Raw genomic sequence first — 26,575 nt, 5'->3', positions numbered from 1 at the left:
TCAGACAGATTGTGTACAAATGGAGGAAATTCAAGACCATCGTTACCCTCCCCAGGAGTGGTCGACCAACAAAGATCACTCCAAGAGCAAGGCGTGTAATAGTCGCCGAGGTCACAAAGGACCCCAGGGGAACTTCTAAGCAACTGAAGGCCTAATGTTCATGTTCATGAGTCCACCATCAGGAGAACACTGAACAACAATGGTGTGCATGGCAGGGTTACAAGGAGAAATCCACTGCTCTCCAAAAAAAAACATTGCTGTTCGTCTGCAGTTTGCTGAAGATCACGTGGACAAACCAGAAGGCTATTAGAAGAATGTTTTGTGGACGGATGAGACAAAAATAGAACTTTTTGGTTTAAATGAAAAGCGTTATGTGTGGAGAAAGGAAAACACTGCATTCCAGCATAAGAACCTCATCCCATCTGTGAAACATGGTGGTGGTAGTATCATGGTGTGGGCTTGTTTTGCTGCATCTTGGCCAGGATGGCTTGCCTTTATTGATGGAACAATGAATTCTGAATTATATCAGAGAATTCTAAAGGAAAATGTCAGGACATCTGTCCATGAACTGACTCTCAAGAGAAAGTGGGTCATGTAGCAAGACAACAACCCTAAGCACACAAGTCGTTCTACCAAAGAATGGTTAAAGAAGAATAAAGTTAATGCTTTGGAATGGCCAAGTCAAAGTCCTGACCTTAAACCAATTGTGGAAGGACCTGAAGCGTGCAGTTAATGTGTGGAAACCCACCAACATCCCAGAGTTGAAGCTGTTCTGTACGGAGGAATAGGCGAAAATTCAGGACTGATCAACAGTCACCGGAAATGTTTAGTTACAGTTATTGCTGCAAAGGGGGGTCACACCAGATACTGAAAGCAAAGGTTCACATACTTTTGCCACTCACAAATATGTAATATTCGATCATTTTCCTTAATAAATACAGTAAATGACCAAGTATAATATTTTATCTCATTTGTTTAACTGGTTTCTCTTTATCTACTTTTAGGACTTGAGTGAACATCTGATGATGTTTTAGGTCATATTTACTGTATGCAGAAATATGGAAAATTCTAAAGGGTTCACAAACTTTCAAGCACCACTGTAATTGTAATAATAATCTTACATTTTATTCATATAGCGCCTTTCACATGTGTTGGCCGACTGAATTGGCTGTCATTAAAGCTGACACCAGGGGGCGCTCTACATGTTCCGCTCCACTCCCTGCAGTGTCAACCTGTTCTCCTCAGTATGTGGAGACTGAAGCCCCCTTGTGAAAAGGCATCTAAGAGCTGTAAGGATGAAACCTGCTCGGCGCTTTAGAGGTTTTCAGATCTGTCAGATTTTCTCCAAACAAATCTGGGAATACAAGCAGGGTTGCAGGCACAGACTCCAGGATGTCATATGTCATTTTCCCTCTGATCTGACCCACAGGGGGTGCTGCACACAATACTCGGCACGTTATCTGCTCTTTGGTCTCCAACCAGGCCAAACTACCGGGGGTTTCCCAAGACACAAAGACACAATCCATTGTGACTAAATTCCAAATAACCACCAGGGTCACTCCCATCATCCTCTTCTACTGGAGACCACTGGGCCCATTGATCTGAGAACATCAATAAAACGTCTAATTCAGGTCATGTTAGAATTAGTAAAGGCTTCATTCTTAGGATGTGCTCATGGGACGCACTAAATTCAGATAAAATCACTTGAAAGATGCACGGCTGAGCTTCAAATATTCAGATCCATCAAAGGAGATGCAGACTTTGCATGTTCTCCCCACATCTCTGTGGCGTTCCCTCCAGACCCTCTGGATTCCTTTCACATTCCTAAAGATGTGCAGGTAGACCAAACTGAAGACTCCAAAACTGACCCAGTTAGAATATGAGGGGGTGTGTGAGTGGGCCCTCTGGTGGTCCCTGACTGGTCCATCTGCCTTGTATGAAAGGTACAAAACACAGGGGGCTCCCTAATTAACACTTAGCCTGCCCTGAAATCCCGAAAATTCAAGTCCCTGATGTTGTAGTAAAGCCAGGATTACACTCCCGGCTGATATTTAATAATTTATTTTTTGTTAATTTCATTCTAAGCCTGTTATTCTGTTCTCTTATGTTTCTTGTATTTTGGGGGTTAGAGGGCACCAAGAGGGCGGAGTCACCGGTCCACTACCATTAAGGGACCACCCACAGTTCTATAAAAGGAAACAGGGAAGTGAAGTCCAGTGGGGTTCATTACGAATGCTCTCCGGTCTTGGTGGTCTTATAATTGTCTTTGTGATTTCTGATTTTTTGGATTGTCTGTGGACCTTTTCGCTATGGAACTTGGATATTCCTACGGATTGTGTTTTTACTTCATTTCCTAGGATTGCTTTTTTCTTTTTTGTACTTTTTGTTGTATTTTTGTCCATTTCTTCATTAAAGTTTATTGTGGCCTTGTTCTACACAACCCAGGGGTTTATGGTTATCCTCTCCCTTGTGGGGTATTTTGTGTGTGTTTTTTGGCTTTACTGAATATATTTTTTGAAGCTTTGAGACTGAAGCACAGTTTGGCCCTTTCATCCACCTGAGATACACATATTCTAACAGATGGCATTCTCCATTATTAATGTATAGGGTAGTCCAGATCTAACTATGCAACTTTTAATGCAATGCAATGCAATAATTGCATAATTAGATCTGGACCACCCTGTATGGTATATTCCACAGGAAGATGTAAGTGTTCAGGAAACACTGGAGCACTGATGGGACACCCTGCTTACTATGGGGCATTTCACGTGCTGCTTGAACCCAGTAGCTCCCTATAACCCTGAACTGGATTAAACAGGATTAGGATTATGATGTTATGTTTATTAGGAGGATGTGTTTATGGAAAGTCCAGAGAGCTGATCTCTGCAAGAACACAAGAAATAAAAGACAAAGCCATTTGGCCTAAACAGGCCCAATGATGCAAAATCCAAGGAGATAACACCAAAACCACATCTGATTTGAACATAGAAGCTGCAAAAGTGCCATCTGGTGGATTTGGACTGTAACGACACATTTAAAGACGCCTTCCAGTGGTGATTTTTCTTTTTCTCCTGTCATTTGCGTGATTCGACGAGCTGTGGTTACGACTCCTGTCATCACTCTGGTACCACAAATCATTGCAAATATGAAAACGGTCACCTCACCTGTTCTGGGGTGGCATTCAGTTTTGCCAAGGCCAGGGTGTAAATGTCACTCTGGGGCTTCCTCAATCCGACCCTGCAGGACTCCACGATAAGGTCAAAGTGCTGCTGCAGGGTGCACAGGAGCTGGGCCTGCACGTCCCTGTGATCTGTGTCATCCACCCAGTTGTTGGTCAGGATACACGTCTTGAAACCTGCAGATGAACGGATGGGTGACAACAAGATGAGTGACAAGTCAAACTGAAATAAAGCCAGCTAGTGGCCAGAACTGAGCAGTGCAACAGCCAAAATCTACATGTACTTCAAATCCATGCTTGTTCTACCACTCTTGAAACAGAGGCGACTGTAACAAAACAGACAACTGTGAACTGTTGGGGCCCCCGTAGGCACACCCCGTATAATTCAAAGAAAACGTGAGTCATAAAAGCGTTACAAGAAAAGAAAAACGTTGTTGTAGACGCGAGTCTCCAAACAGACCACTCACGATGGTCCGGCAGGAAGAGGCGGGTCCAGGCAGGTGTTAAAGCTGTCAATCTTCCAGCCTGCAGATTGAGGGAAAGATAAGGTGTTAGTCAGCAGCGCCCTCTTGTGGTCCAGCAAGAAGTTACCATCATCTGAGCCTTTAAGCCGTCCCCAAATGCGCATGTGTGTGACACTACCTTGGCAGTAATGGCTGCAAAGCACACCCCAAACGATTCACGAAGACTTGGAAAAGTTCTAGAACAGGAATAACACTTGGAAAATGCAGTTTGATGTAGAGAAAAGTTACACGTGGGCAAAAGGGACATCAGTTATAAGTACAAGATGGGAGACACTGAGCTACAAGAAGAGACCTCTGAAAAGGATTTAGCAGCTTGGGCTGACCCAACGTTCTCAATTAAAAAGGCAAAAAAAATGTTGGGTTATATCATACAAACCGTTGAATATAAAACGAGGGACACTACACTTAGACTACTGTCGCACACGTATGCATGGGGGGCATCTAAAGGGCTCGAATGAGGGAAATCCAGTGTCAAACCCAAACGTGAGTGCATTTACCCTTTGTCTTCTCTTCCTACAGACCATTCTCTGGAATTTCCACCTGGCCTCAATGACGTCACTTCTGATTCTGGGCCTCAATGACGCCACTTCTGGTTCCGACTGCTTCTGCCTCTCCTTAAATACCGCCATGTTCTGTTTTGAACTCCATAAAAACCAGTTGCGTTACTTCATCTGCATCCTACTGCAATATACGGGACGGCTACCCCAAACCTTTGTGAGTCTCCTTCGTCTTCTCGTTATGACACTCCATAATGCATTAGTGAGACTTCATCTGGAGTGTTGTGTGCAGTTCTGGTCACCACACTACAAGAAAGACAAAGCAGCAGTTGAAGCTGTGCAAGAGGAGAACAACCAGGTGGGACTTCAGGACACGTCGTACTCTGGCAAGCTCAGAGAATGCATGGGGACCTCGTGCAGGTTTTCAAAATCCTCAAAGGCATTGATAGAGGAGATCCAGCAGAATCCCATCACATTAGACTATGATTAACTTTAGGGCCCCATTACACTGTGGTTAAGATTAGGGTTGTGGGAGGTTTATCTGACTCAAAGATCGTTTGGTGACTGATGTTGTGGGCCTTACCTGACGCATGTCATAGGTATTGCAGGCTAGACCCTTCTTAATAAACCTCTCAATTCTGCTTGCTCCTGACGTCACTTCCGCCCCCTACAGATGACCTCATAGGACATCCTGCCTGACAACACACCCTTCCTGCTTTCCTGCTATAAAATCAGTTCAGTTCAGTTCACCCCACCCATTCACAGTTGACCACCAGTATCAATACAATGCAATACAATTTATTTTTGTGTAGCCAAAAATCACACAAGAGGGGGCCGCAATGGGCTTTAACAGGCCCTGCCTCTTGACAGCCCCCCAGCCTTGACTCTCTAAGAAGACAAGGACAAAATGCCCCAAAAACAAAAATGGAAGAAACCTCGGGAAAGGCAGTTCAAAGAGAGACCCCTTTCCAGGTAGACTGGGTGTGCAGTGGGTGTCAAAAAGAAGGGGGTCAATACAATACAATACACAGAACAGAACAAATCCTCAATACAGTATAAAAATAAAAATTTTACAAGTATGGAGCAGAATTTAACAAGAGATGATATCCCATAATAGGATTTGGATTTGTTTAGAGTCCTGGAGACCTCGGCCATCAAGCTGCCTCCCCCATTGGCCATTCCACAGCTGAGTCATTGCTTTGCCAGCCAATCAGATGAAAGGACCCCTCTACCCTACGATTCCTGCCATCTTCCATCAGGGATGACTTGACCTTAGGCAGGCAAAATAACTTGGCAGATGGGCAGTGGCACCAAGTGGCACATTTGAGTACCGAGAACAGAAACAGAACTGGTGAGGGTTAGTAACAAATTCTAACTATCATGTTACTTATGTTTTAGTGCTAATGACTAACAACAGAGATGAAGTCTGTACAGTTAATCAGCAGCTCTAGTCAGGGTGTGCTAAACTGAAGTCGTGAGTCTTCAGCCTGAGAGTGAAGGGGCATCTCTTATAGTAGCAGGCAGACCATTCCACAGTTTAGGGGCCCTGTAACTAAAAGCTCGACCTCCCACTGTTATTTTATTAATCCTTGGAATCATAAGCAGACCGGCATCTTGAGATCTTAATGTGCGCTCAGGTTTGTAAGTCATGATAAGTTCAGACAAGTAAGCCGGACCTCGGCCATTTAATGCTTTATATGTTAAAAGGAGGATTTTGAAATCTGCCCTAAACTTAACCGGGAGCCAGTGTAAGGATTTAAGAACTGGAGTTATGTGTTCATATTTTCTTGTTCTTGTAATAATTCTTGCAGCAGCTTTTTGTATTAACTGGAGGCTGTATGAAGAACAGTTTGAATATCCAGTGAACACCGCATTGCAGTAGTCAATCCTACTAGAAACATCTATAGGAGTCTCTAAAGACTCCTCAACTTACAATATTCGGGGTGGAAACGCAAAAATCTTCTTCTTTGTGTTTTGTGTTCCATGCACAGCTTGTTTTGTGTTGTGGTCTGTGTAAAGACTCAATGCACTCAGTGTAAAAAGTCCATACTAAAGTCCAGCTGAGCGCAGGAGCGCAAAAGCCTTTCCATTAGCACACTGTTTCAGCTTTATGAAAACCAGGGCACCGCCATCACTCCCAATGATTGACGGCAGTGCTGCCAGTCCCGGTCCGTAGACATTTTGTGATATTAACGCTGTTATCACCAGTACTGCTGGTTTGTGAAAAGCTGGTTATGAACTGTCACCAGTCTACCAAGCTCCTCTGCTAGTAAAACTGGAAAGAAAGCTGCTTCTCTACCTCATGTTAATTGATCGAGCCGCTCAAAATCTCATGGGGGATCCAGAGCCGTCTTAAAAGCATTATAGCCCACGAGGGCAAAGCAGTGCACTGGGACCCCTATCTACAAAACCACTCAGCAAGTCACAACATACACACAGTCATAGGAAAAAGTTTGGGAACCCCTCTCAGCCTGCATAATAATTGACTCTCCTTTCAACAAAAAGATAACAGTGCTATGTTTTTCATTTCCTGGTAACATCTGAGTACTGCGGTGTTTTACGAACAAAGATTTTTAGTGACGCAGTATTTAGTTGTATGAAATTAAATCAAATGTGAAAAACTGGCTGTGCACAAATGTGGGTCCCCTTGTCATTGTGCTGATTTGAATGCCTGTCACTGCTCAATGCTGATTGGTTGATGAACTTGTTAAGCCTTGAACTTCATAGACAGGTGTGTCCAATCATGAGACATAAAGGGATTTAAGGTGGTCAATTACAAGTTGTGCTTCCTTCCCTTTGACTCTCCTCTGAAGAGTGACAGCATGGGATCAACTCAACTCAACTCAACTCAACTCTCCAAAGATCTGAAAACAAAGATTGTTGAGTCTCCTGGTTTAGGAGAAGGCTACAAAAAGCCATCTCAGAGGTTTAAACTGTCAGTTTCAACTGTAAGGAATGGAATCAGGAAATGGAAGGCCACAGGCACAGTTGCTGTTAAACCAGCAGGTCTGGCAGGCCAAGAAAAATACAGGAGCGGCATATGAGCAGGATTGTGAGAATGGCGACAGACAACCCACAGATCACCTCCAAAGACCTGCAAGAACATCTGGCTGCAGATGGTGTATCTGTACATCGTTCTACAATTCAGCGCATCTGTATGGCAGGGTGATGAGAAAGAAGCCCTTTCTGCACTCACACCACAACCAGAGTCGCTTGTTGTATGCCAATGCTCATTTAGACAAGCCAGATTCATTTTGGAACAAAGTGCTTTGGACTGATGAGACAAAAATGGAGTTATTTGGTCAGAACAAAAAGCGCTTTGCATGGCGGAAGAACACCACATTCCAAGAAGAACACCTGCTACCTACTGTCAAATTTGGTGGAGGTTCCATCAATCTGTGGGCTGTGTGGCTAGTTCAGGGACTGGGGTCCTTGTTAAAGTCGAGGGTCGGATGAATTCAACCCACACTGTAAACCCTGCAGTCCAAATAAGTTAATTCTCTTAAGTTGTATAAACTTAAATCTTTTTTAAAAGTTCCACTAACTTAAAAATGTAATGCTGTTCTAACTGGCAATATAATTTTGAGTTTTGTAAACTTAATTTATTTGATGATGTGCAACTTAGTATTGGATTAAGTACCTAATACTCAGAATTATAAAAGTCACTGTCACTGTGAATTCTCGAGTTATGACTTTAAAGTCTCTGCATTTTTACGTCTGTTCTATGCGCCTCCACCACTGTGACGCGGGAAAGGAAGACGGGAAAACGCTGAGTAAGCATTTATCATAATAATATATAATCTAAACTAAAAAATAACCATAGTCTTGTTAGTTTGTTGATATGTATGAGTCCAGTGTGTAAAACTGAATTTATGTGTCTTTATTCGACGACCTTGTCGTTGCAATAGCTCCGTGTTATTTCTGTGGTAGAAAAATGACAAACTGAGGAAGTGTGGATGAGCAGCCAACAAACTCCGCTAATTTACTCTGCTCATTTTAACGGTATCACGTAAGTCACGTTATAACGCTCATGCAACTAGTAGTTCAAAGTTTCTTTATGGTTATCGACAAGTGGTTTACTACCAGCAACACGCTGTGACTTTCGAAGGGTACTTCTTAATGACATGCATTAGATGTTAGTGGCGAGGTGGTGTGGTGTCGTTCTTGAAAGCGCGAAAGCTTGTTGATTTTCTTCTTTATTTTCTACTTTTTCTAAATACTTGTTGGAAGTGGAACGTGCATTTTGAGAAGTTCCGATACGAACTGAAGTGGATCCTGCTAACCGTTTATGTATTTTTAAGATCTGAAATGAAGGTGTGGCTATTACAGCAGTAATGGCATTTAAAGGTATGGATTGAATGCTTTACTGAGGAAATTTCAATATTTTATGTATTTCAGTGAGGTGCAGTTGAAAACATTGCAAAAACTGTTTTATCCATCCATCCTCTTCCGCTTATCCGAGGTCGGATCGCGGAGGCAGCAGCTTGAGCAGAGATGCCCAGACTTCCCTCTCCCCAGCCACTTCTTCTAGCTCTTCCGGGGGAATCCCGAGGCGTTCCCAGGCCAGCCGAGAGACATAAAAATTTAATTCCATTTAAAACTGTTTTAAAATCATTAAAACAGAATCAACTTGTGTTCAGCTGAGTCACAGAGCTGCCAGTGCTTCCGTGAACAGGTTTGATAATTTGATTACATTGATACATTTTAATAGTAACTGTACATTTCAAACTCTTTGTTTAATTTTGTCAATTATTAATATCATACTCAAAAATAATCTTTTTTAATATGTTTTCAGGCTGTGGTATCTAGAATGGCTTGGGGCTGTAAATTGTGTTCAGATGTTTTGAGCTCCAGAACCCAATTATTTAAACATTATAGACTGGAGCACAGTCATTTTTCAAGAGTTTAGCCCACTGCCATGCTGTATGATAATTGCATGTGCACATTTCAGACACTAAATGCTTTGAAAACTCATTTGTCAAGATATCATTAAACCAGCAGTTACACACACAATGAGCGTGCAGTATTCAGCTGTCCTTAGATAGATAGATAGATAGATAGATAGATAGATAGATAGATAGATAGATAGATAGATAGATAGATAGATAGATAGATAGATAGATAGATAGATAGATAGATAGATAGATAGATAGATAGATAGATACTTTATTAATCCCAAGGGGAAATTCACAAATTGTGCACATTTCAGCAATCTTTTTCTGAATCTGCATTACTCTGTCACTACAAAAGACATTTAAAAAACCATGAAACAGGGGTATGTCCATACAGGGACTGTAACTATAATACAAATGTGTACTCTTCATTGAATTCTCATTAGAGTAGAGTACATCAACATAACCTTGCATCAGATTTCTGCAGTGGCATCATCAGCATTGAAGAGTCAAGTGCTTTGGAGAAGGACTTGTCTTCCCAGAGCACAGAAATACAGAATGATTATGACAAACAGGATGATAATTATGACAAACCAAGAAATTAACTGAAGCTTAATTTAGCTTCTTTATTTTTAAAGATGCAGTCTATACAGTAATCCCTCCTCCATCGCGGGGGTTGCGTTCCAGAACCCCCCGCGAAAGGTGAAAATCCGTGAAGTAGAAACCATACGTTTATATGGTTATTTTTAGATTGTCATGCTTGGGTCACAGATTTGCACAGAAACACAGGAGGTTGTAGAGAGACAGGAACGTTATTCAAACACTGCAAACAAACATTTGTCTCTTTTTCAAAAGTTTAAACTGTGCTCCATGACAAGACAGAGATGACAGTTCCGTCTCACAATTAAAAGAATGCAAACATATCTTCCTCTTCAAAGGAGTGCGCGTCAGGAGCAGAGAATGTCAGAGAGACAGAGAGAAAAGAAAACAAATCAATAGGGCTGTTTGGCTTTTACGTATGCGAAGCACCGCGGCACAAAGCAGTTGAAGGCGGCAGCTCACACCCCCTCTGTCAGGAGCAGGGAGAGAGAAAGAGAGAGAGAGAGAGAGAGACAGATAAAAGCAAACAATCAAAAATCAATACGTGCCCTTCGAGCTTTTAAGTATGCGAAGCACCGTGCAGCATGTCGCTTCACAAAGCAGCTGCCCAGAAGAGAGCAAAGTGAAGATAATCTTTCAGCATTTTTAGACGAGCGTCCGTATCGTCTAGGTGTGTGAACAGCCCCCCTGCTCAATCCCCCTACGTCAGGATCAGAGAAAGTCAGCACAAGAGAGACAGAGAAAAGTAAGTTGGGTAGCATCTCAGCCATCTGCCAATAGCGTCCCTTGTATGAAATCAACTGGGCAAACCAACTGAGGAAGCATGTACCAGAAATTAGAAGACCCATTGTCCGCAGAAATCCGTGAACCAGCAAAAAATCCACGATATATATTTAAATATGCTTGCATATAAAATCCGCGATAGAGTGAAGCCACGAAAGGCGAAGCGCGATATAGCGAGGGATCACTGTACTTCATGTCTCAGACATAGGTACCCAAGAAATAGTCGACCACTTGAATCAATTTTTTTCATTGTCCGAGCCCTTGATAAAGTCATCAGTTAATGACATTTTGCTGAGGTAGGGTCATAATGTTACAGAATCCACTCTGAATGAAGTAGTCGAAGCAGTTATGGATTCAAGCATTATACTTAGTTCTACTTTAGAAGGTGCAAAGCTGTCGTCTTCTAAACGAAGGAGAACAATTATTGAGAATAGATACCCATTTGTAAGGCCAGTTGAGTATCAGCTAGAGAAACCTGGTCATACAATAATGTATGTTCCAGTTCTTCCAATACTTCAGGACTTGTTTAAAAAAAACAGACATTCTCAGCAAGATCAGAGAACATAACACCGACCTTAACCATTATAAGACATACCAAGATGGCTCATATTTTTGTGACAACGTCTTACTTTCAAAAGAAGAGTTCAGCTTTTCCCTTCAGCTTTATACTGATGATCTTGAAATTGCTAACCCTCTTGGGACATCTCGTAAAATTCACAAACTTTGTGCAATATACTGGGTCCTAGCCAATTTGCCCCCAAAATACAGGTCAGCATTGCACACTACACAACTAGCTTTGCTAGTAAAAGTGTTAGACCTTCAGAAGTATGGGTTACTCAGCAGCACTTGCACCATCGGTCCGCGATATTCGCACTTTGGAAGAGGATGGTGTCTTTATTGAATCTCTTGGTCAAAATATAAAGGGCACCATATTATGTGTTTGTGCTGACAATCTAGCTGCCCATGGTTTAGGTGGATTTCTACAGTCATTCAGATCAGAATATGTTTGCAGGTTTTGTATGGCCGCAAGTGAACAGTTTCAAGACACAGCAGTGAGAAGGTCAGTTTACTGCACGAAACAGGGACAGTCATGACCTTCATGTACAGACTGTGTTACAGAATGACAGATTAGGAAGCCATTTGGGTGTGAAAGGAAAATGTGTCCTGCGTGAGTCGTTACAGTACTTCCATCCTATCACAGGGTTTCCTCCGGATGTACTACTTGATCTTTTGGAGGGAATTGATCCATTTTAACTTTCTTTTTGTATAAAAAAGATTATCCAGTTGAAGTACTTCACTTTAGAGTATTTAAACCAAAAGATTATATCCTTCCCATACCAGCACACTGAACAAACCTCATCCAATTCCCAAAACATTTCTCTGTCGAAGAAAAATGGGAGGTAATGGACATGAAAATGCCACTCTACTAAGACTGCTTCCACTGTTTGTAGGTTGTGCTGTGCCAGAAGGTGTGCTATATGGGCAGTTTTGAAGGATCTGAAGAAGGTGGTGGAACTGGCATTGTGCCCATCGTTCACCGATGAAATGTTAGATTACTTTTGATGCAAAATCAGTGACCATAGACAGGCATTGCAAGAGGCCTTCCCTAACTGTAGGCTGCTTCCTAAACATCACCATTTGGAGCACTATCCAGATCTAATCAAGTGCTTTGGACCACTTGTGCATGTTTGGACCATGAGATTTGAGGCTAAGCATCCCTTTTGTAAAAGAGCTGTACAAGATGTGCACAATTTTGAAGACACTTGCAGTTAGACATCAAACCATGATGAGATATCATCTTCATGCACCGTCATTTTTCAAGCCAAAGAAAAACACATGTGTAGCAGGGCTACATAGTAGTGATAGTGTCGTCAGTGTTAGTGTGTGTTTTGTTTCCATTGTCCCGTTTGCTGTATATGTGTGTGTCAGTGAATGTCGTCCCCGTAAAAAGAGGGACGGATGATGGAAAGAAACCACAGCCTCAAATTGGAAAACACCTGTTAACTATCAATCAATTATATCCGGCACAGGACTGTTTAAGCAATCAGGAGGAAATGAGGAGGGGAGAGGAGAAAGAAGGAGACCATTTTTTTTCACGACTACGAACCATCTGTACCTGCTGTATTCCACATCGTGTATTTGCATCAGTTTTTTTTCATTTCGCCGGACTGACTTCCATCCCTCATCACCAGAGACCCCGGGGTCGGATCATCATCCACCACGCACCGAGGAATCACGGTGAGGTTGCTCCATTTACCGGGAAAATACAAACACTCCACATATCTGTTAACCAGTCATCTGCATTCAGGACAATTGTATACTCGGACTCAAGTTCATGACCATTCATTTCCGTATCTCATTCATTGTTGTTGTTCGTTGTCTGTTATATGTTACAGGGGCAAGGGAGGGTTTGTTGTATTTATATATGGTGGTGTCACATTGTTGCTGTGGTGGAGGGATATTTATATATATTTTTTCAATATATTTTGCATTTTTTGTTGTTATTTCATTTAATACAATTAATCATCTATTTTTACATATCTGCTTTTCTTTTGTGCTTATATTTACACCGTCGATTGGGGGGGAAAGTTTATTTGTTAGAGGTATGGCTTGATATTTAGATTCAACCTCATTAATTTATCCAGGCCACAGGTCTCGGAGGTCGGCCATTACACATCAAGAGTTGACTTGGTTTTGGTGTCATCACTACCCCAGATAGCTCAGATACATGTAGGAGATGAAACAGATAGTGACACAGTCTACAGTACCAGAATGGTGACAACTGATGGCACAGACTACTCCTGTGGAATGTTTGTATCTGCTGGATTTAATGGGGGACTACCAAAATTTACCAAAATTGTTGAGATGTACATTATAATGATAATAGTAATAATAATAATACATTTATTTAATAGGTGCCTTTCTTATCACTCAAGGTCACTTTTCAATAAAGTTAAACAACAATTAATAAAATAAAAATAAGAAAGTGATAAATCACAAAGCAATAATTAGTAAACAAACAAATATGACAGGCAGTAACAGTGTAGAATTCACAATTGGTATACCAGCTTGAAAAGATAAGTTTTGAGGGCAGTTTTAAAATGTGTTATTGAATCGAGCTGACGGATATGAGAGGGAAGAGAATTCCTGAGTTGAGGAGCACAATGAGAGACACTCGAGCTCCCATAGCACTGAGTCTGATGTGCGGTACAGAAAGTCGAGCTGAGGATGAGGATCTGAGTGAGCGAGATGAGCGCAAGTCTGGAGGAGATCAGTGAGAGTGTGGAGAGCTTTAAATGTTAAGAGTGGTATTTAGTATTGTAATCGGTAGTTAATAGGGAGCCAGTGAAGTTGGGAGAGAATCGGTGTGATGTGTTCAGTGGATTGTGGATTACACACAGACTGACATATTTAGTCTTGCTGAGTGGACATAAAGCCGCAGTGAAAAGGGCTTCAAAGCAGTGCGCAGGTCAGAGGCCGGCCGGCGTTAAGACTTCGATCAGGTACAAGGGGCTGTAGGAGCAGATAAGGGTGTAAAGTTTGATTGATTTGTTTATTTTAGATTAAACAGTCCTTAGCGGTCCAAAGGTAGAGCAGTTAAGTGGGCCACAGGGTAAGGGTTCATTAATATAAACAGTGCGAGTGGAGAACTTATACAGGTGCTGGTCATAAAATTAGAATATCATGACAAAGTTGATTTATTTCAGTAATTCCATTCAAAAAGTGAAACTTGTATATTAGATTCATTCATTACACACAGACTGATGTATTTCAAATGTTTATTTCTTTTAATGTTGATGATTATAACTGACAACTAATGAAAGTCCCAAATTCAGTATCTCGGAAAATTAGAATATTGTGAAAAGGTTCAATATTGAAGACACCTGGTGCCACACTCTAATCAGCTAATTAACTCCAAACACCTGCAAAAGCCTTTAAATGGTCTCTCAGTCGAGTTCTGCAGGCTACACAATCATGGGGAAGACTGCTGACTTGACAGTTGTCCAAAAGACGACCATTGACACCTCGCACAAGGAGGGCAAGACACAAAAGGTCATTGCTAAAGAGGCTGGCTGTTCACAGAGCACATTAATAGAGAGGCGAAGGGAAGGACAAGATGTGGTAGAAAAAAGTGGACAAGCAATAGGGATAACCACACCCTGGAGAGGATTGTGAAACAAAAGCCATTCAAAAATGTGGGGGAGATTCACAAAGAGTGGACTGCAGCTGGAGTCAGTGCTTCAAGAACCACCACACACAGACGTATGCAAGACATGGGTTTCAGCTGTCACATTCCTTGTGTCCAGCCACTCTTGAACAAGAGACAGCGTCAGAAGCGTCTCGCCTTTGGACTGCTGCTGAGTGGTCCACAGTTATGTTCTCTGATGAAAGTAAATTTTGCATTTCCTTTGGAAATCAAGGTCCCAGAGTCTGGAGGAAGCGAGGAGAGGCACAGAATCCACGTTGTGTGAGGTCCAATGTAAAGTTTCCACAGTCAGTGATGGTTTGGGGTGCCATGTCATCTGCTGGTGTTGGTCCATTGTGTTTTCTGAGGTCCAAGGTCAACATAGCCGTCTACCAGGAAGTTTTAGAGCACTTCATGCTTCCTGCTGCTGACGAACTTTATGGAGATGCAGATTTCATTTTCCAACAGGACCTGGCACCTGCACACAGTGCCAAAGCTACCAGTACCTGGTTTAAGGACCATGGTATCCCTGTTCTTGATTGGCCAGCAAACTCGCCTGACCTTAACCCCATAGAAAATCTATGGGGTATTGTGAAGAGGAAGATGCAATACGCCAGACCCAACAATTCAGAAGAGCTGAAGGCCACTATCAGAGCAACATGGGCTCTCATAACACCTGAGCAGTGCCACAGACTGATCGACTCCATGCCACGCCGCATTGCTGCAGTAATCCAGGCCAAAGGAGCCCCAACTAAATATTGAGTGCTGTACATGCTCATACTTTTCATGTTCATACCTTTCAGTTGGCCAACATTTCTAAAAATCCTTTTTTTGCATTGGTCTTAATTGATATTCTAATTATCCGAGATACTGAATTTGGGACTTTCATTAGTTGTCAGTTATAATCATCAACATTAAAAGAAATAAACATTTGAAATACATGAGTCTGTGTGTAATGAATGAATCTAATATACAAGTTTCACTTTTTGAATGGAATTACTGAAATAAATCAACTTTGTCATGATATTCTAATTTTATGACCAGCACCTGTACACTGACCACATTAGAAAAGACCAAACAAAAGTTGCATTACTTACTATTTAAGGTTCCTAATCTTGCTTGACTGGTATTAATCTTTTTGGAATCAACAGCAGCAAACGTTCAATTGTGTATGCAGAGAAGGTGACTGTATCGTTGAGATTAGAGAGCAGGTGAGCAGACAAGCCTGTGGGTGAGGCTGACAGCTCATACAAGTGAAAATGTTCTGAATACCATGAATCAAAATCATGACAAAGAAAGCAAACTACGTGGTTCACTATGTGAACATATATAACATTTCTTCCCAAGATAAGAGCCTGGGCGTTATTCTTGACAGTACTCTCTCTTTTTCTTCCCATGTACCATTTCTCAGACTGCCTTCTTCCATCTCCGAAACATTTCTAGACTTCTCTCTGTTCTTACCCAGCATAATACTGAAGTATTGGTTAATGCCTGAGTCACCTCACGTATAGATTACAGCAACGCTATTCTATCTGGATTTCCACAAAAATGCATCCATCGCTTACAACTTCTTCAAAATTCTGGTGCCGGGATAATAACCTGCTGTTCTAAATCCACTGAACACTGTGTAATGAATGAATCTAATATACAAGTTTCACTTTTTGAATGGAATTACTGAAATAAATCAACTTTGTCATGATATTCTAATTTTATGACCAGCACCTGTAAGTAAGAGGAGCGGAAAGTTAGGAGAAGAAACAGAGAAAAATAAAATTAACATCACAGAAAGACAAACAGCAGGCAGCTGAGAGGGAGAACAGTACAGGAGCGTAAGAGGACAGAAGGTGTAAAATATCTGTAGCAGATCTTAGTGTTACACCCTGCCCGGGATTGGTTCCTGCCTTGCGCCCTGTGTTGGCTGGGATTGGCTCCAGCAGACCCCCGTGACCCTGTGTTTGGATTCAGCGGGTTGGAAAATGGATGGATGGATCTTAGTGTTACCATTTAAGTTAAGGATAGATAGATAGATAGATAGATAGATAGATAGATAGATAGATAGATAGATAGATAGATAGATAGATAGATAGATAGATAGATAGATACTTTATTAATCCCAATGGGAAATTCACAGGAGCAGCCGAATGAAGAAGAAACTTAATTTTAAGAAAAAGTTAAGGGAGTTTTACTAATCCCACATCAAATTTAAATAATGAGGAGTCCTGTTGGATGTTGGACTTTTTAGATGATGGTTTGGAAGAGCCATTTGTCTATGAGGGCTACATCTGCAAGAGATGCCAGCTGATCCAGCACCTCGAGCTCAGGGTCGCTGAACTGACCTGCGTTGTAATAGAGAATTGGCGGACTTGGCCCAGGTGTCCTTTAGAGAGATAGTGTTCACCCCCAAGGTGGCACAGGAGGAGATTCCAGACCAGAGAGGTAGAAATAGGTGTGTCACGGTCACAAGGCATAAGGTAAAGGGTGCACACTGTCTGGGGGCATCAACCCCAAAATTAGAAGTGTCAAACCGTTATCATGTCCTTGTGGAGCTGGACGGTGTCTCTGATAATTCTGAGGTTGTAGGCAAGGATGAGGAGCCCCAACAGGCCACCTCAAGACCAGTTCCCAAAAAGAGAGAGGTAGTGCATAGTTGGGGACTCAATCATTAGGGGGATTGAAGCGCAGGTCAGCTACAGAGAGAGAGAGTCTTGTACGGTGTGTTGCCTTCTGGGAGCACAGGTGGGGGACCTCCATGGAGGGGTGGATAGGCTCTTGGCCAGAACAGTGGTGGATCCAGTTGTCATTGTCAATGTTGGAACAAATGACATACATAAGGGTAGTCTGTCAGTTCTGCAATCCAAATTCAAGGAGTTAGGTGCCAAGCTGAGGAGCAGAACTGACAAGGTAGTCTTCTCTGAAGTTCTGCCTGTGCCACGCGCCAGTCCAGGTAAGACTGAGGAGATTAGAAGGCTTAACGCATGGCTCAAATCTTGGTGCAGGGTAGAAGGGTACAGGTTTATGGGGCATTGGGACTCCTTTTGGAACAGATGGGGCCTGTTCCACCGTGACGGGTTACATCTGAACTGGAGGGGCACCAATGTATTGGGGAGGCGTATGTGTAGGCTAGTCGAGGATTGGCGGGGCAGGGAGTTTAGGACAGGCCAGGTTTAGATCAATACATGGAGGAACAAACAATGGTGTAGAAATAAAAATGCATAGTAATGTAAATTCTAAGCAAACATTTAAATGTAGAAGGAGTAACACATTAAAAATAGCTTGCCTTAATGCTAGAAGTAAGTGAGCTGGAGTTATATGTAGCAGAGCATAATTATGATATTACAGCATAACGGAAACCTGGCTAAATAACAAAGATAGCGATGAGTGTAACATAGAGGGATACACATTTTTTAGGAAGGATAGACAGAACAGAAAAGGAGGTGAGGTTGTTGTTTATGCCAAACAGAATTTAAATGTAAGTCCTTTTCAGTTGGATGATGAGCCCCATCTTAGTGAGGACATCTGGCTTCACCTGGAAAATATTAGGGAAAGAGGTCTTATTTTAGGAGTGTGTTATAGACCACCCAATTCAGACAGTAATTTCAACACACATCTTTTTAGTAATATCAATAAGGCAAGTTTACACAGAGATATTATAGTCATGGGGGACTTTAATTATCCAAATATTAACTGGGATAACCTTGCAGATGGAGGAGCACAAGAGCAGCAGTTTTTAGAAGTAGTCAATGACTGTTTGTTAACACAGCATGTTAAAGCACCAACACGGGGTGAAGCCTGTCTGGATTTAGTGTTTCATAATAATCAGGATAGAATTGAGAGTCTCGAGGTGATTGGACCAGTAGGGTCACATGACCATAATATAATACAATTCTCAGTATTTTGTAAGAGTGCAGATGCAAAGACTAAAATTGTTAAACTGAACTTTGGTAGGGCTAATTTTGAGCAGATGCGACAAAGTCTAAGTAGGATACACTGGGATAAGCTTATAAGTGTGGAGACAGTGGAGGAGCAGTGGAACAGGTTTAAAAATGTTTTACATGTAATGCAGGACAGATACAGACCTAAATTTGGAATTAATAGGAAACTAAAAAAAACCCATGGTGAATTAATAAAAATTTAAAAAAGAAGTTGCAAAGGAAAAAACAGACGAATAAGATGTATAAGACTAATGAGTGCAAAGTGAATCATAGAGCGTATGAGAACATGAGGGCAACCATTAAAAAGGATATCAGAGAGGCTAAAAGACAGTTGGAGAGGAATATAGCAGATAAAGCAAAAGACGACCCTAAGAGATTCTTTCAGTATTTTAGTAGTAAAAGAACAGTCAAGGAGGAGGTCAAGTGCATCAGAAATAGTAAAGGGGAATTGAAAGATACAGACAGTGAAATAGCGGATGCCCTAAACTTACATTTTTCTGAGGTGTTCACAAGTGAGCAAGTGGATAACCTCAGAGTGGTAACAGGGACTACTAAGGGGGTACTGAGGGATTTGGAAATTGTAAAGAGAGAAGAGCTGCTGAGATTAAATAAGCTGTAATCAAACAAATCACCAGGACCAGATAATATTTATCCTCGAGTTCTTAAGGAGGCCATTGAGTACAGATATAAACCGTTGACACATATTTTTAGGAAGTCACTGCGCACTCGAAAGATTCTGAAAATGTAAATATCATCCCATTATATAAAAAGGATGACAGGGCAGATCCAAGCAACTAAAGGCCAGTAAGCTTAACAGGCATTACAGGAAAATTAATGGAAGGAATTATTAAAGATAAGATTGAGCAACACCTGGCAAGGACAGGAGTTTCTGAACTGTCAGCATGGGTTCAGAAGAGGGGGGTCGTGTTTTACTAACAGGCTGGAATTCTATGAGGAGGAAACAAAAGGATACGATCAGTGGAGCAGATGAGATTACTGATGTGGACTTTCAGAAAGCATTTGATAAGGTGCCACATGAGAGGGTGGGCATCAAATTAAAAGAAGTGGCAGTTCAGGGTGATGTTTTTAGATGGGTGCAGAATTGCTTAGTGCTAAAATGGTTTTACAGCCTGGGAAAGGAAGACTGAGCTGATACTTCAAGCTATTGATTACTTTATGTATGGACATCTGGGACAACAATTTGGTTTACAGTCTGGGAAAAGATAGATTAAAGAGTTTGAACAAAATTCATCTATCTATTAACAGCCAGCCAATCAGGTGCATGCAACAATCATATGTTGTGAAACCACTGCATTAAACTTTATAATAAAATTTGCCTCATTTGAAAGCAACGTCAAAGTAAGAGAAACAGCGATGATGGCAGAGCAACATCAGAAAAGAAAACAAAGACATGTATGAACAGTTTTCATCCAGATTGTCAGTTAACAGCATTTTTATGAACATTGATTGCTAGCTCGAACACCTCCTGGGACATTCATCCTTGTCATCTGTAACTTTTTTGTAAGCTTTTTTTAAGACTATTTTATCCAGACTTTTCTATCAGTCCTATTTTCTATTATTCTTTGTTCCAGTGGTATTATTATTATTATTATTCCTGTGTTAGGTTGGATGATGGCTGACTGATTGATTGACTGTAATAAATACCATCCTGCTTTTAACTTTCTATGCCTTGTCTTCATGTCTATAGAGTGATTGAAGTAATAAGTTGGATTTCTTTGAGCACCTGGTGCAGCAGAGATTTGCCATACGCTTTGTGCTGTGAGGTTTGTTAAGGCTGAGGGTGAGAGCGCCACTCAATAGTAGGGAACATGACGTATAGTAAGGTATTCTTGGCTGATAAATGGCCGATAGTCAAGAGTGCTGAGTCTTTGTACGTTTAAATGTATTCTTGTAGACCAAAAGTAATATTTAGGTCTGAGATATCATTAAAACATCGTATGTTGTTTGTGCCGATAATAAGGAAGTCTCTTGAAGTGCTGAGAGAGTGACAGGCTGTGTTATTCCTAAGGTACTTGTGTGGTTTAAAGTGCTAAAGGTTAACCAGCTGTGTGTGTCACTCATGGGGCACTGTTGTGGTGAGGGTCTGTGTGTCTGTATATATCTATGTATGTGTGTGTTCATCTTAAAGTGCAGCAGTAGGCCAAGCCGATAACGAACTTGACGAGTACACTTACCCTTGAGGGAAAACAGGTAAAGGGGAAGAAGAGGGAAATATTACGATAATACATAGCCTGACTATTTCACTGATGTGGGGACTTTAAGAATGTGTTTTAATTTCAGTGACACTCTGGGGCTTCCGTATAAAAGGATATTTAAGTCAAGGCGGTAACTGAATTAAGACAGTTTGCTGTACTGATTAAACAGTGCATGCTGTCACCATGCTGCAATCCCAAGAAATGCAGTCATTTGACAATGTCCCGGTTTTAACAGGCTGCCCATAAAGTTTTTTCAGTGTTGCCAACATTGTTTTGCCAAAACATCGTCACAAGATATTGATGACAACATGCAGGAAACTCCAATATTGAACCCAGCTTGATTAACAACTTGTGTTATAAACGACATCACAACGAGGAACAAGAAGCAAACAACACAGCAGGGACGTGTGGTCAGGGGATTTGTGAAAAGTAAAAAATTAAGAACGGTAACATAAAATAAATGTGTCCACTGGTCTGTGCTATAAATTTGTTTTCTGTATGATTCCAATAACTTTGATCACTTCTATAGTCAAAATCGCTGAATTGGCGCATTTTCCTGTTCAAATACAGCGGAGAAACGCAACTGCATACTTCCATACTGTGTGCAATTGGCGCATGTCTGTCACTGTCTCTCTCTATGTCGCCAATATAAGGTTTGCAGACATGTTTATTACACACCCTGACTTTCCACAGTCTGGCTAATATCTTTAATGAATGTGTCTGACATATTTAGTCTTGCTGATCGGACATAAAGCCGCAGTGAAAAGGCACAAGGTGAGGCAGACAGTACCGTGATGTCCTGCAGGGGGCGCATGTGAGCCCAACAGGTGCTCGTTGCTGCTGTTCTTCTACGCAGAGGTGCCGATAAGTTAGAGACATCAGAAAGTCAAGAGCACTGCAGTGCGCCACTTATTTTTATTTTTTGTTATGACTGACTGCCAAAATGGAAGATTAAGATTTTTAAAACTAAAGGAAAGTAAGGAGGAATTTTAAAAGAAATTGATGGAGAAGGATAGGCGCATGGACTTCATTTACAAATAAAGGTAACGACCATAAATGGTTTTCCATTCTATACAAAATGGGATCACACTAAGAAAAAAAACAATCCAATGTTTAAAAACTAATTTTTGACATTAAATAAAATATTCTTTTGTTGAAGTGTCTGTGTTAAAATTGATGAAAGCATCAAAATTAAAAGAATTTAAAAACAACTAAATATTTCAAATTGAAATCCGTTTTTTTTTGTCCACCACTCAGTACTTTCCTTTGTATTGAATGAGTATGAAATATGGAATTGCAACAACAAACACGTGGAGGGTGAGGAGCAAATGTGCTCTCTCTGCTCTCGGTCTTTCTCACTGCTATAAATGTAATGTTCATTCTTAGCCAAATATGCGCTTTACCTGTGTGTGTAAAGAATGCCACACATATATATATATTGTCGCAAACTCGACTCAGAGAGAGTCATAGAAAGGTTTGGGGCAGCCACCCGTATAATTGGTTTTCTGGCTGCAAAAGTCGTTTTAAGTGAATACAGCAGTGATGTGCACACAACCGAGTCCAAAACAGAACTGAGGGAACACGGAAAAGGTGGTGGCTTTTAAAGGGGAAGACAGGAACTGAGATCAAAGGGGTCAGGATCATGAAGGTCTTCAGCCATAGGCTTGATCCCGGAAGTGACGTCAAGAGGGCCAGGTGGGATCTCCTGTGAATGGTCTACAGGAAAGGGAGAAAAAGAGTCAGTGCACTCTGCCACATCCCGGTATGACTCGGAATTGCCCTTACTCAAGCTCTTTAGCTGCCTCCCATGTGCACGTGTGTGACAATATATATATATATCAAATGAGAACACCATCAACAGACACTTGGACATAAATCCAGCATATGCAAACTTAAGAACATGTTCATAATAAATAAACTGTACACCCAATACCCCCCCTCCTGATCACACTGACTTAGCCAGCCCCACGTAATTTTTTGCTATATATTGCCTTTGATTATTGTAAGTCTAAGCATTATCCTCTGATGGCAGGAGTTGAAAGCTCAGGAATAAAAACTACTTTATGATACGTGATTCATTTTTCTCCCTTTGTGGATCTCCAGCTGCAAACATATATATATATATTCACTTGCAGTCAGTGCCGGACCATTTCGTGTATCGTATTCAGTCACTCATAGCGCTAAAGTTTGACTGTCAGAGAGTGAGAGACGCGCTTTTAAAATATTAAAATAAACTAAAAACCAGACACGTTCATGAACAAACTTATCCATCCATCCATTATCCAACCCGCTGAATCCGAACACAGGGTCACGGGGGCTGCTGGAGCCAATCCCAGCCAACACAGGGCACAAGGCAGGAACCAATCCTGGGCAGGGTGCCAACCCACCGCAGAACAAACTTATCATGAAATAAAGAACAACGGGTACATTTAAAAACACAAAGCAATCCACTCACATACGTGTTTCATTCATAAAAAAAATAAAATAAAACATTTCGTGTAGCCTACTCAGTCATGGGCGGCACGGTGGCGCAGTGGGTAGCGCTACTGCCTTGCAGTTAGGAGACCCGCTTCCCGGGTCTTCCCTGCGTGCAGTTTGCATGTTCTCCCCGTGTCGGCGTGAGTTTCCTCCTGGTGCTCCAGTTTCTTCCCACAGTCCAAAGACATGCAGGTTAGGTGCATTGGCGATTCTAAATTGTCCCTAGTGTGTGCTTGGTCTGTGTGTGTGTGTGTGCCCTGTGGTGGGCTGGCACCTTGCCCAGGGTTTGTTTCCTGCCTTGCGCCCTGTGTTGGCTGGGATTGTCTCCAGCAGACCCCTGTGAGCCTGTGTCAGGATATAGTAGGTTGGATAATGGATGGATGGATGGATATTCAGTCACTCTGAGGGAAAAATTAACAAAAAAACTTTAAAAATGCGACCATACGCTACACTTCCTTAAAAGCTGAACCAAAAATAAAACCAAATAAGTACACAGTAACAAATACCCTAACCCATACAACATCCAAATATAATTCAAAGTGTATTATAAATTTTTAAACGATCTTCATAAAAGCACCAGACATACGCACCTCTCATCATGGCGCTCCTGTTTAACTGTCAGAGCGCGAGACGCACGTGAAGTCAAAACCTGACTTGAACAAAAACAAAAAACCAGAAAAGAGACCCTCTGACGTTAAAACGAAAGGATTTGTGCTCACTACAGAGCCATAACGCCTGCTCGTTTACCAGTATAATAACATTATATAATTTCACCGTTACTTTATTTCACTAGTTGCTCTGAATGCCAGGCTAGGCCATGCCAGGCAGCAGGCCACCCAGAAAGCTCCCGCTGATTATAAACGTCAGTCCGGCTCTGCTTGCTGTAATAATGTTTGCCTTCCACTTCTGTTATTCCCTGAAATTAACAGTATAGCCGTGCCACTTAATCAGACTGCAATTCCCAGCAGCACCGGGAGGTGTGACGCCATTGGGCAAGATCGGATTTGCGCAAGGGTTGCTGGGTAGACACATGATGAGGCGCTTCTTTTGGAAGGAGTCGTGATGGTTTATATTTATTTGTTTCAATGCTTCACCTTCAATCGGATTACAGTTTTTTTTTTCCTTTTTCTGGATTTTTGTTCTTGTCCTCTGCCAGCTTGTTCGTGTGATTTCATCTTAGATGCGTCTTCATTAGTGGAGCGCCCACCATCCCTTCAAATCTTCAAACAACATCTGGATCTTCGTAGGTTAAAACTTTCATAATATTCAAAGAGAAGGCTGCAGTTGATCAGCATCATCACCGTGGCACACTGGACTGTATCGTGAGTGTTTACCGGTTTGTCAATCTTTCTTAAACATTTATCACCGGCGGAGTAATTTGGGTGGGGATTTGCATGCACGACATTTGCTATTATCCCTATTGTTCACTTCATTAGTTGTTTAATCTGCGTCTTTTCATTGATTTTCTGAGCAGCTGTTTTATGTGTTTCAATTTGTGAGTGTGTGAACCGCGTCAAGGCCGAGTGTATTCCTGGGGCTGTGAAATTCCAAGGACAACTTGCCACAATATCTCTGAAAAGGATGTTTAATGATTACATCCATCAATCCAGGGATGCGCCCATTCCAGCAAGCATCAGGAAAGAGGCAGAAACAATCCCTGGAGTTTTTGCTGGCACTGCCACTCGAGCACACATGGCGTTCATTTCTGAGGACCTGCTCAGAGGACGCGTCAAATGAATGCTGGGAACGCGTGGCAGCCATGATGCGTGTGCATACCCTTTTTAGATCTCATATAGACTTTTAATAAGAAATTTAATTTCAACTGTCTTAATTATGCAAATTTGAGTATATCTTTTATGCAAATTTTGAACAGTTATTTATAATTTATATATAAAAAATTTGTTTTTAAGGAAATTTTTAGGCAATTATCTGGGATGTTTTTAGGTATTTCTTAAAGCTGTTTTTATTCTTAGTAATAAGTGGTTAGGTACGGAGATAAAGTAAGTTATTACTGTACATCCACAGTCTGTGTTCCAACGCATTGGAATGCATTGGGACATAAATCTCTACAAACCCTAACCCTAACCTAATTGCAAAGTTACAACCTGTTTACAGAAAAGTCTGCAAATGTATTAAAATCAAAAACTGAAATGTCTCATTTATAGGAGTTTTCCGAATTGAATTGAATACTTTTATAGAAGCCCTCTTTGGCAGCAATTCCATCTTTACATCTTCTTGGGTTAGTCTCTACAAGCTTTGCACACCGGGATTGATCGGTGTGTCCCATTCTTCCTGGTAGATCCTCACAGGCTCCATTAGATTAGATGGGAGGTGTTGGTAAACTGCCACCTTCAGGTCTCTCCAGATGTCATGTAGGCTTTGGCCGGGCCACTCAAGAATTGTCCAGACTTGTCCTGAAGCCACTCCACGGTCGTCTTGGCTGTACACTGTGGCCACCAGAGGGCGCTCCAGCCATCCAGATGCCGACACAGGTTTGCCACACAATACACATTTATTCATGTGGGAAATGCTTTTTCTTGCTCCCCAGAATACTGCACAGTTCCCAAGCTAAAAAGGTACAATGGATCACAGTCCATTTCCTTCCTTCCTTCTCTTCCTTCCTTCCTCTTTGTTATTCTGCCTCCACTCCTCCTCTGGCAACTGTCATCCTCTTCCGCCTGACTCTGGGTCGTCCTGAATGAAACGAGGTGGCTCCTTTTAAGCTGCTCCTTGGAGTGTTCTAGGTGGCTCGTTCATCAGACCTGAATCCCTCCCAGGTGTGTTGAAAACCCATTTTAGGGCTCTGCAGCTCCCCCTGGCAACCCCCATGGAAACCAACATGGCTGTCCCAAACTCCAACTCCCAAGAAGCCCTGCGGGATTCCGTGGAGCCATAGCTACCGCTTGTTTGGTGAGTGTGCTGCCTTCTAGCACTCTGGGGGAAGGCAGTGTCCTGTGCATGTCTGCTCCCACAATATTTCCAGTATGTCAGCCTCGGACCACAGCCATCCATCACAACGCTTTGGGTCCTGGTTATACTAAGAAGTGAACCAGTCTGAGCTGGTGTTCACTCTGGGGCAGGTTTTTCTTCAAAGACCTCCCTCAGTTGTGAGCAGTGTCTTTGTCCCCATAGTGTGACACTGCCACCACCAGGCTTCACCGTAGGGTTGGTTTTAGGCAGGTGATGAGCACCTCCTCGTCTTCAACAGTTCTGCCCACAGCTTTCCATTTCTGTCTCGTCTGGCCCGGACATCTCTCTCCTCATCCTTCCATCCTTCCATCCTGTCCCT

The 26,575-nt window shown here is 41.9% G+C and overlaps 1 protein-coding gene across 2 annotated transcripts in view; it reads right to left on the bottom strand.

The window, feature by feature from the left end:
* Positions 1–26,575, bottom strand: part of ephx2 (epoxide hydrolase 2, cytoplasmic) — a 130,800-nt gene that overhangs the window by 79,485 nt on the left and 24,740 nt on the right. For both annotated transcript variants that reach the window (XM_051925408.1, XM_051925409.1), the window contains exon 4: positions 3,165–3,355. In XM_051925408.1, the coding sequence (XP_051781368.1) occupies positions 3,165–3,355 (191 nt within the window). The remainder of the gene's footprint in view (positions 1–3,164; positions 3,356–26,575) is intronic.

Source organism: Erpetoichthys calabaricus, chromosome 3 (genome assembly GCF_900747795.2).
Source record: "Erpetoichthys calabaricus chromosome 3, fErpCal1.3, whole genome shotgun sequence".
Taxonomy (NCBI): domain Eukaryota; kingdom Metazoa; phylum Chordata; class Cladistia; order Polypteriformes; family Polypteridae; genus Erpetoichthys; species Erpetoichthys calabaricus.
The sequence above is the reverse complement of the archived record's forward strand: the minus strand, read 5'-3'. Positions and strand labels throughout refer to the sequence as shown.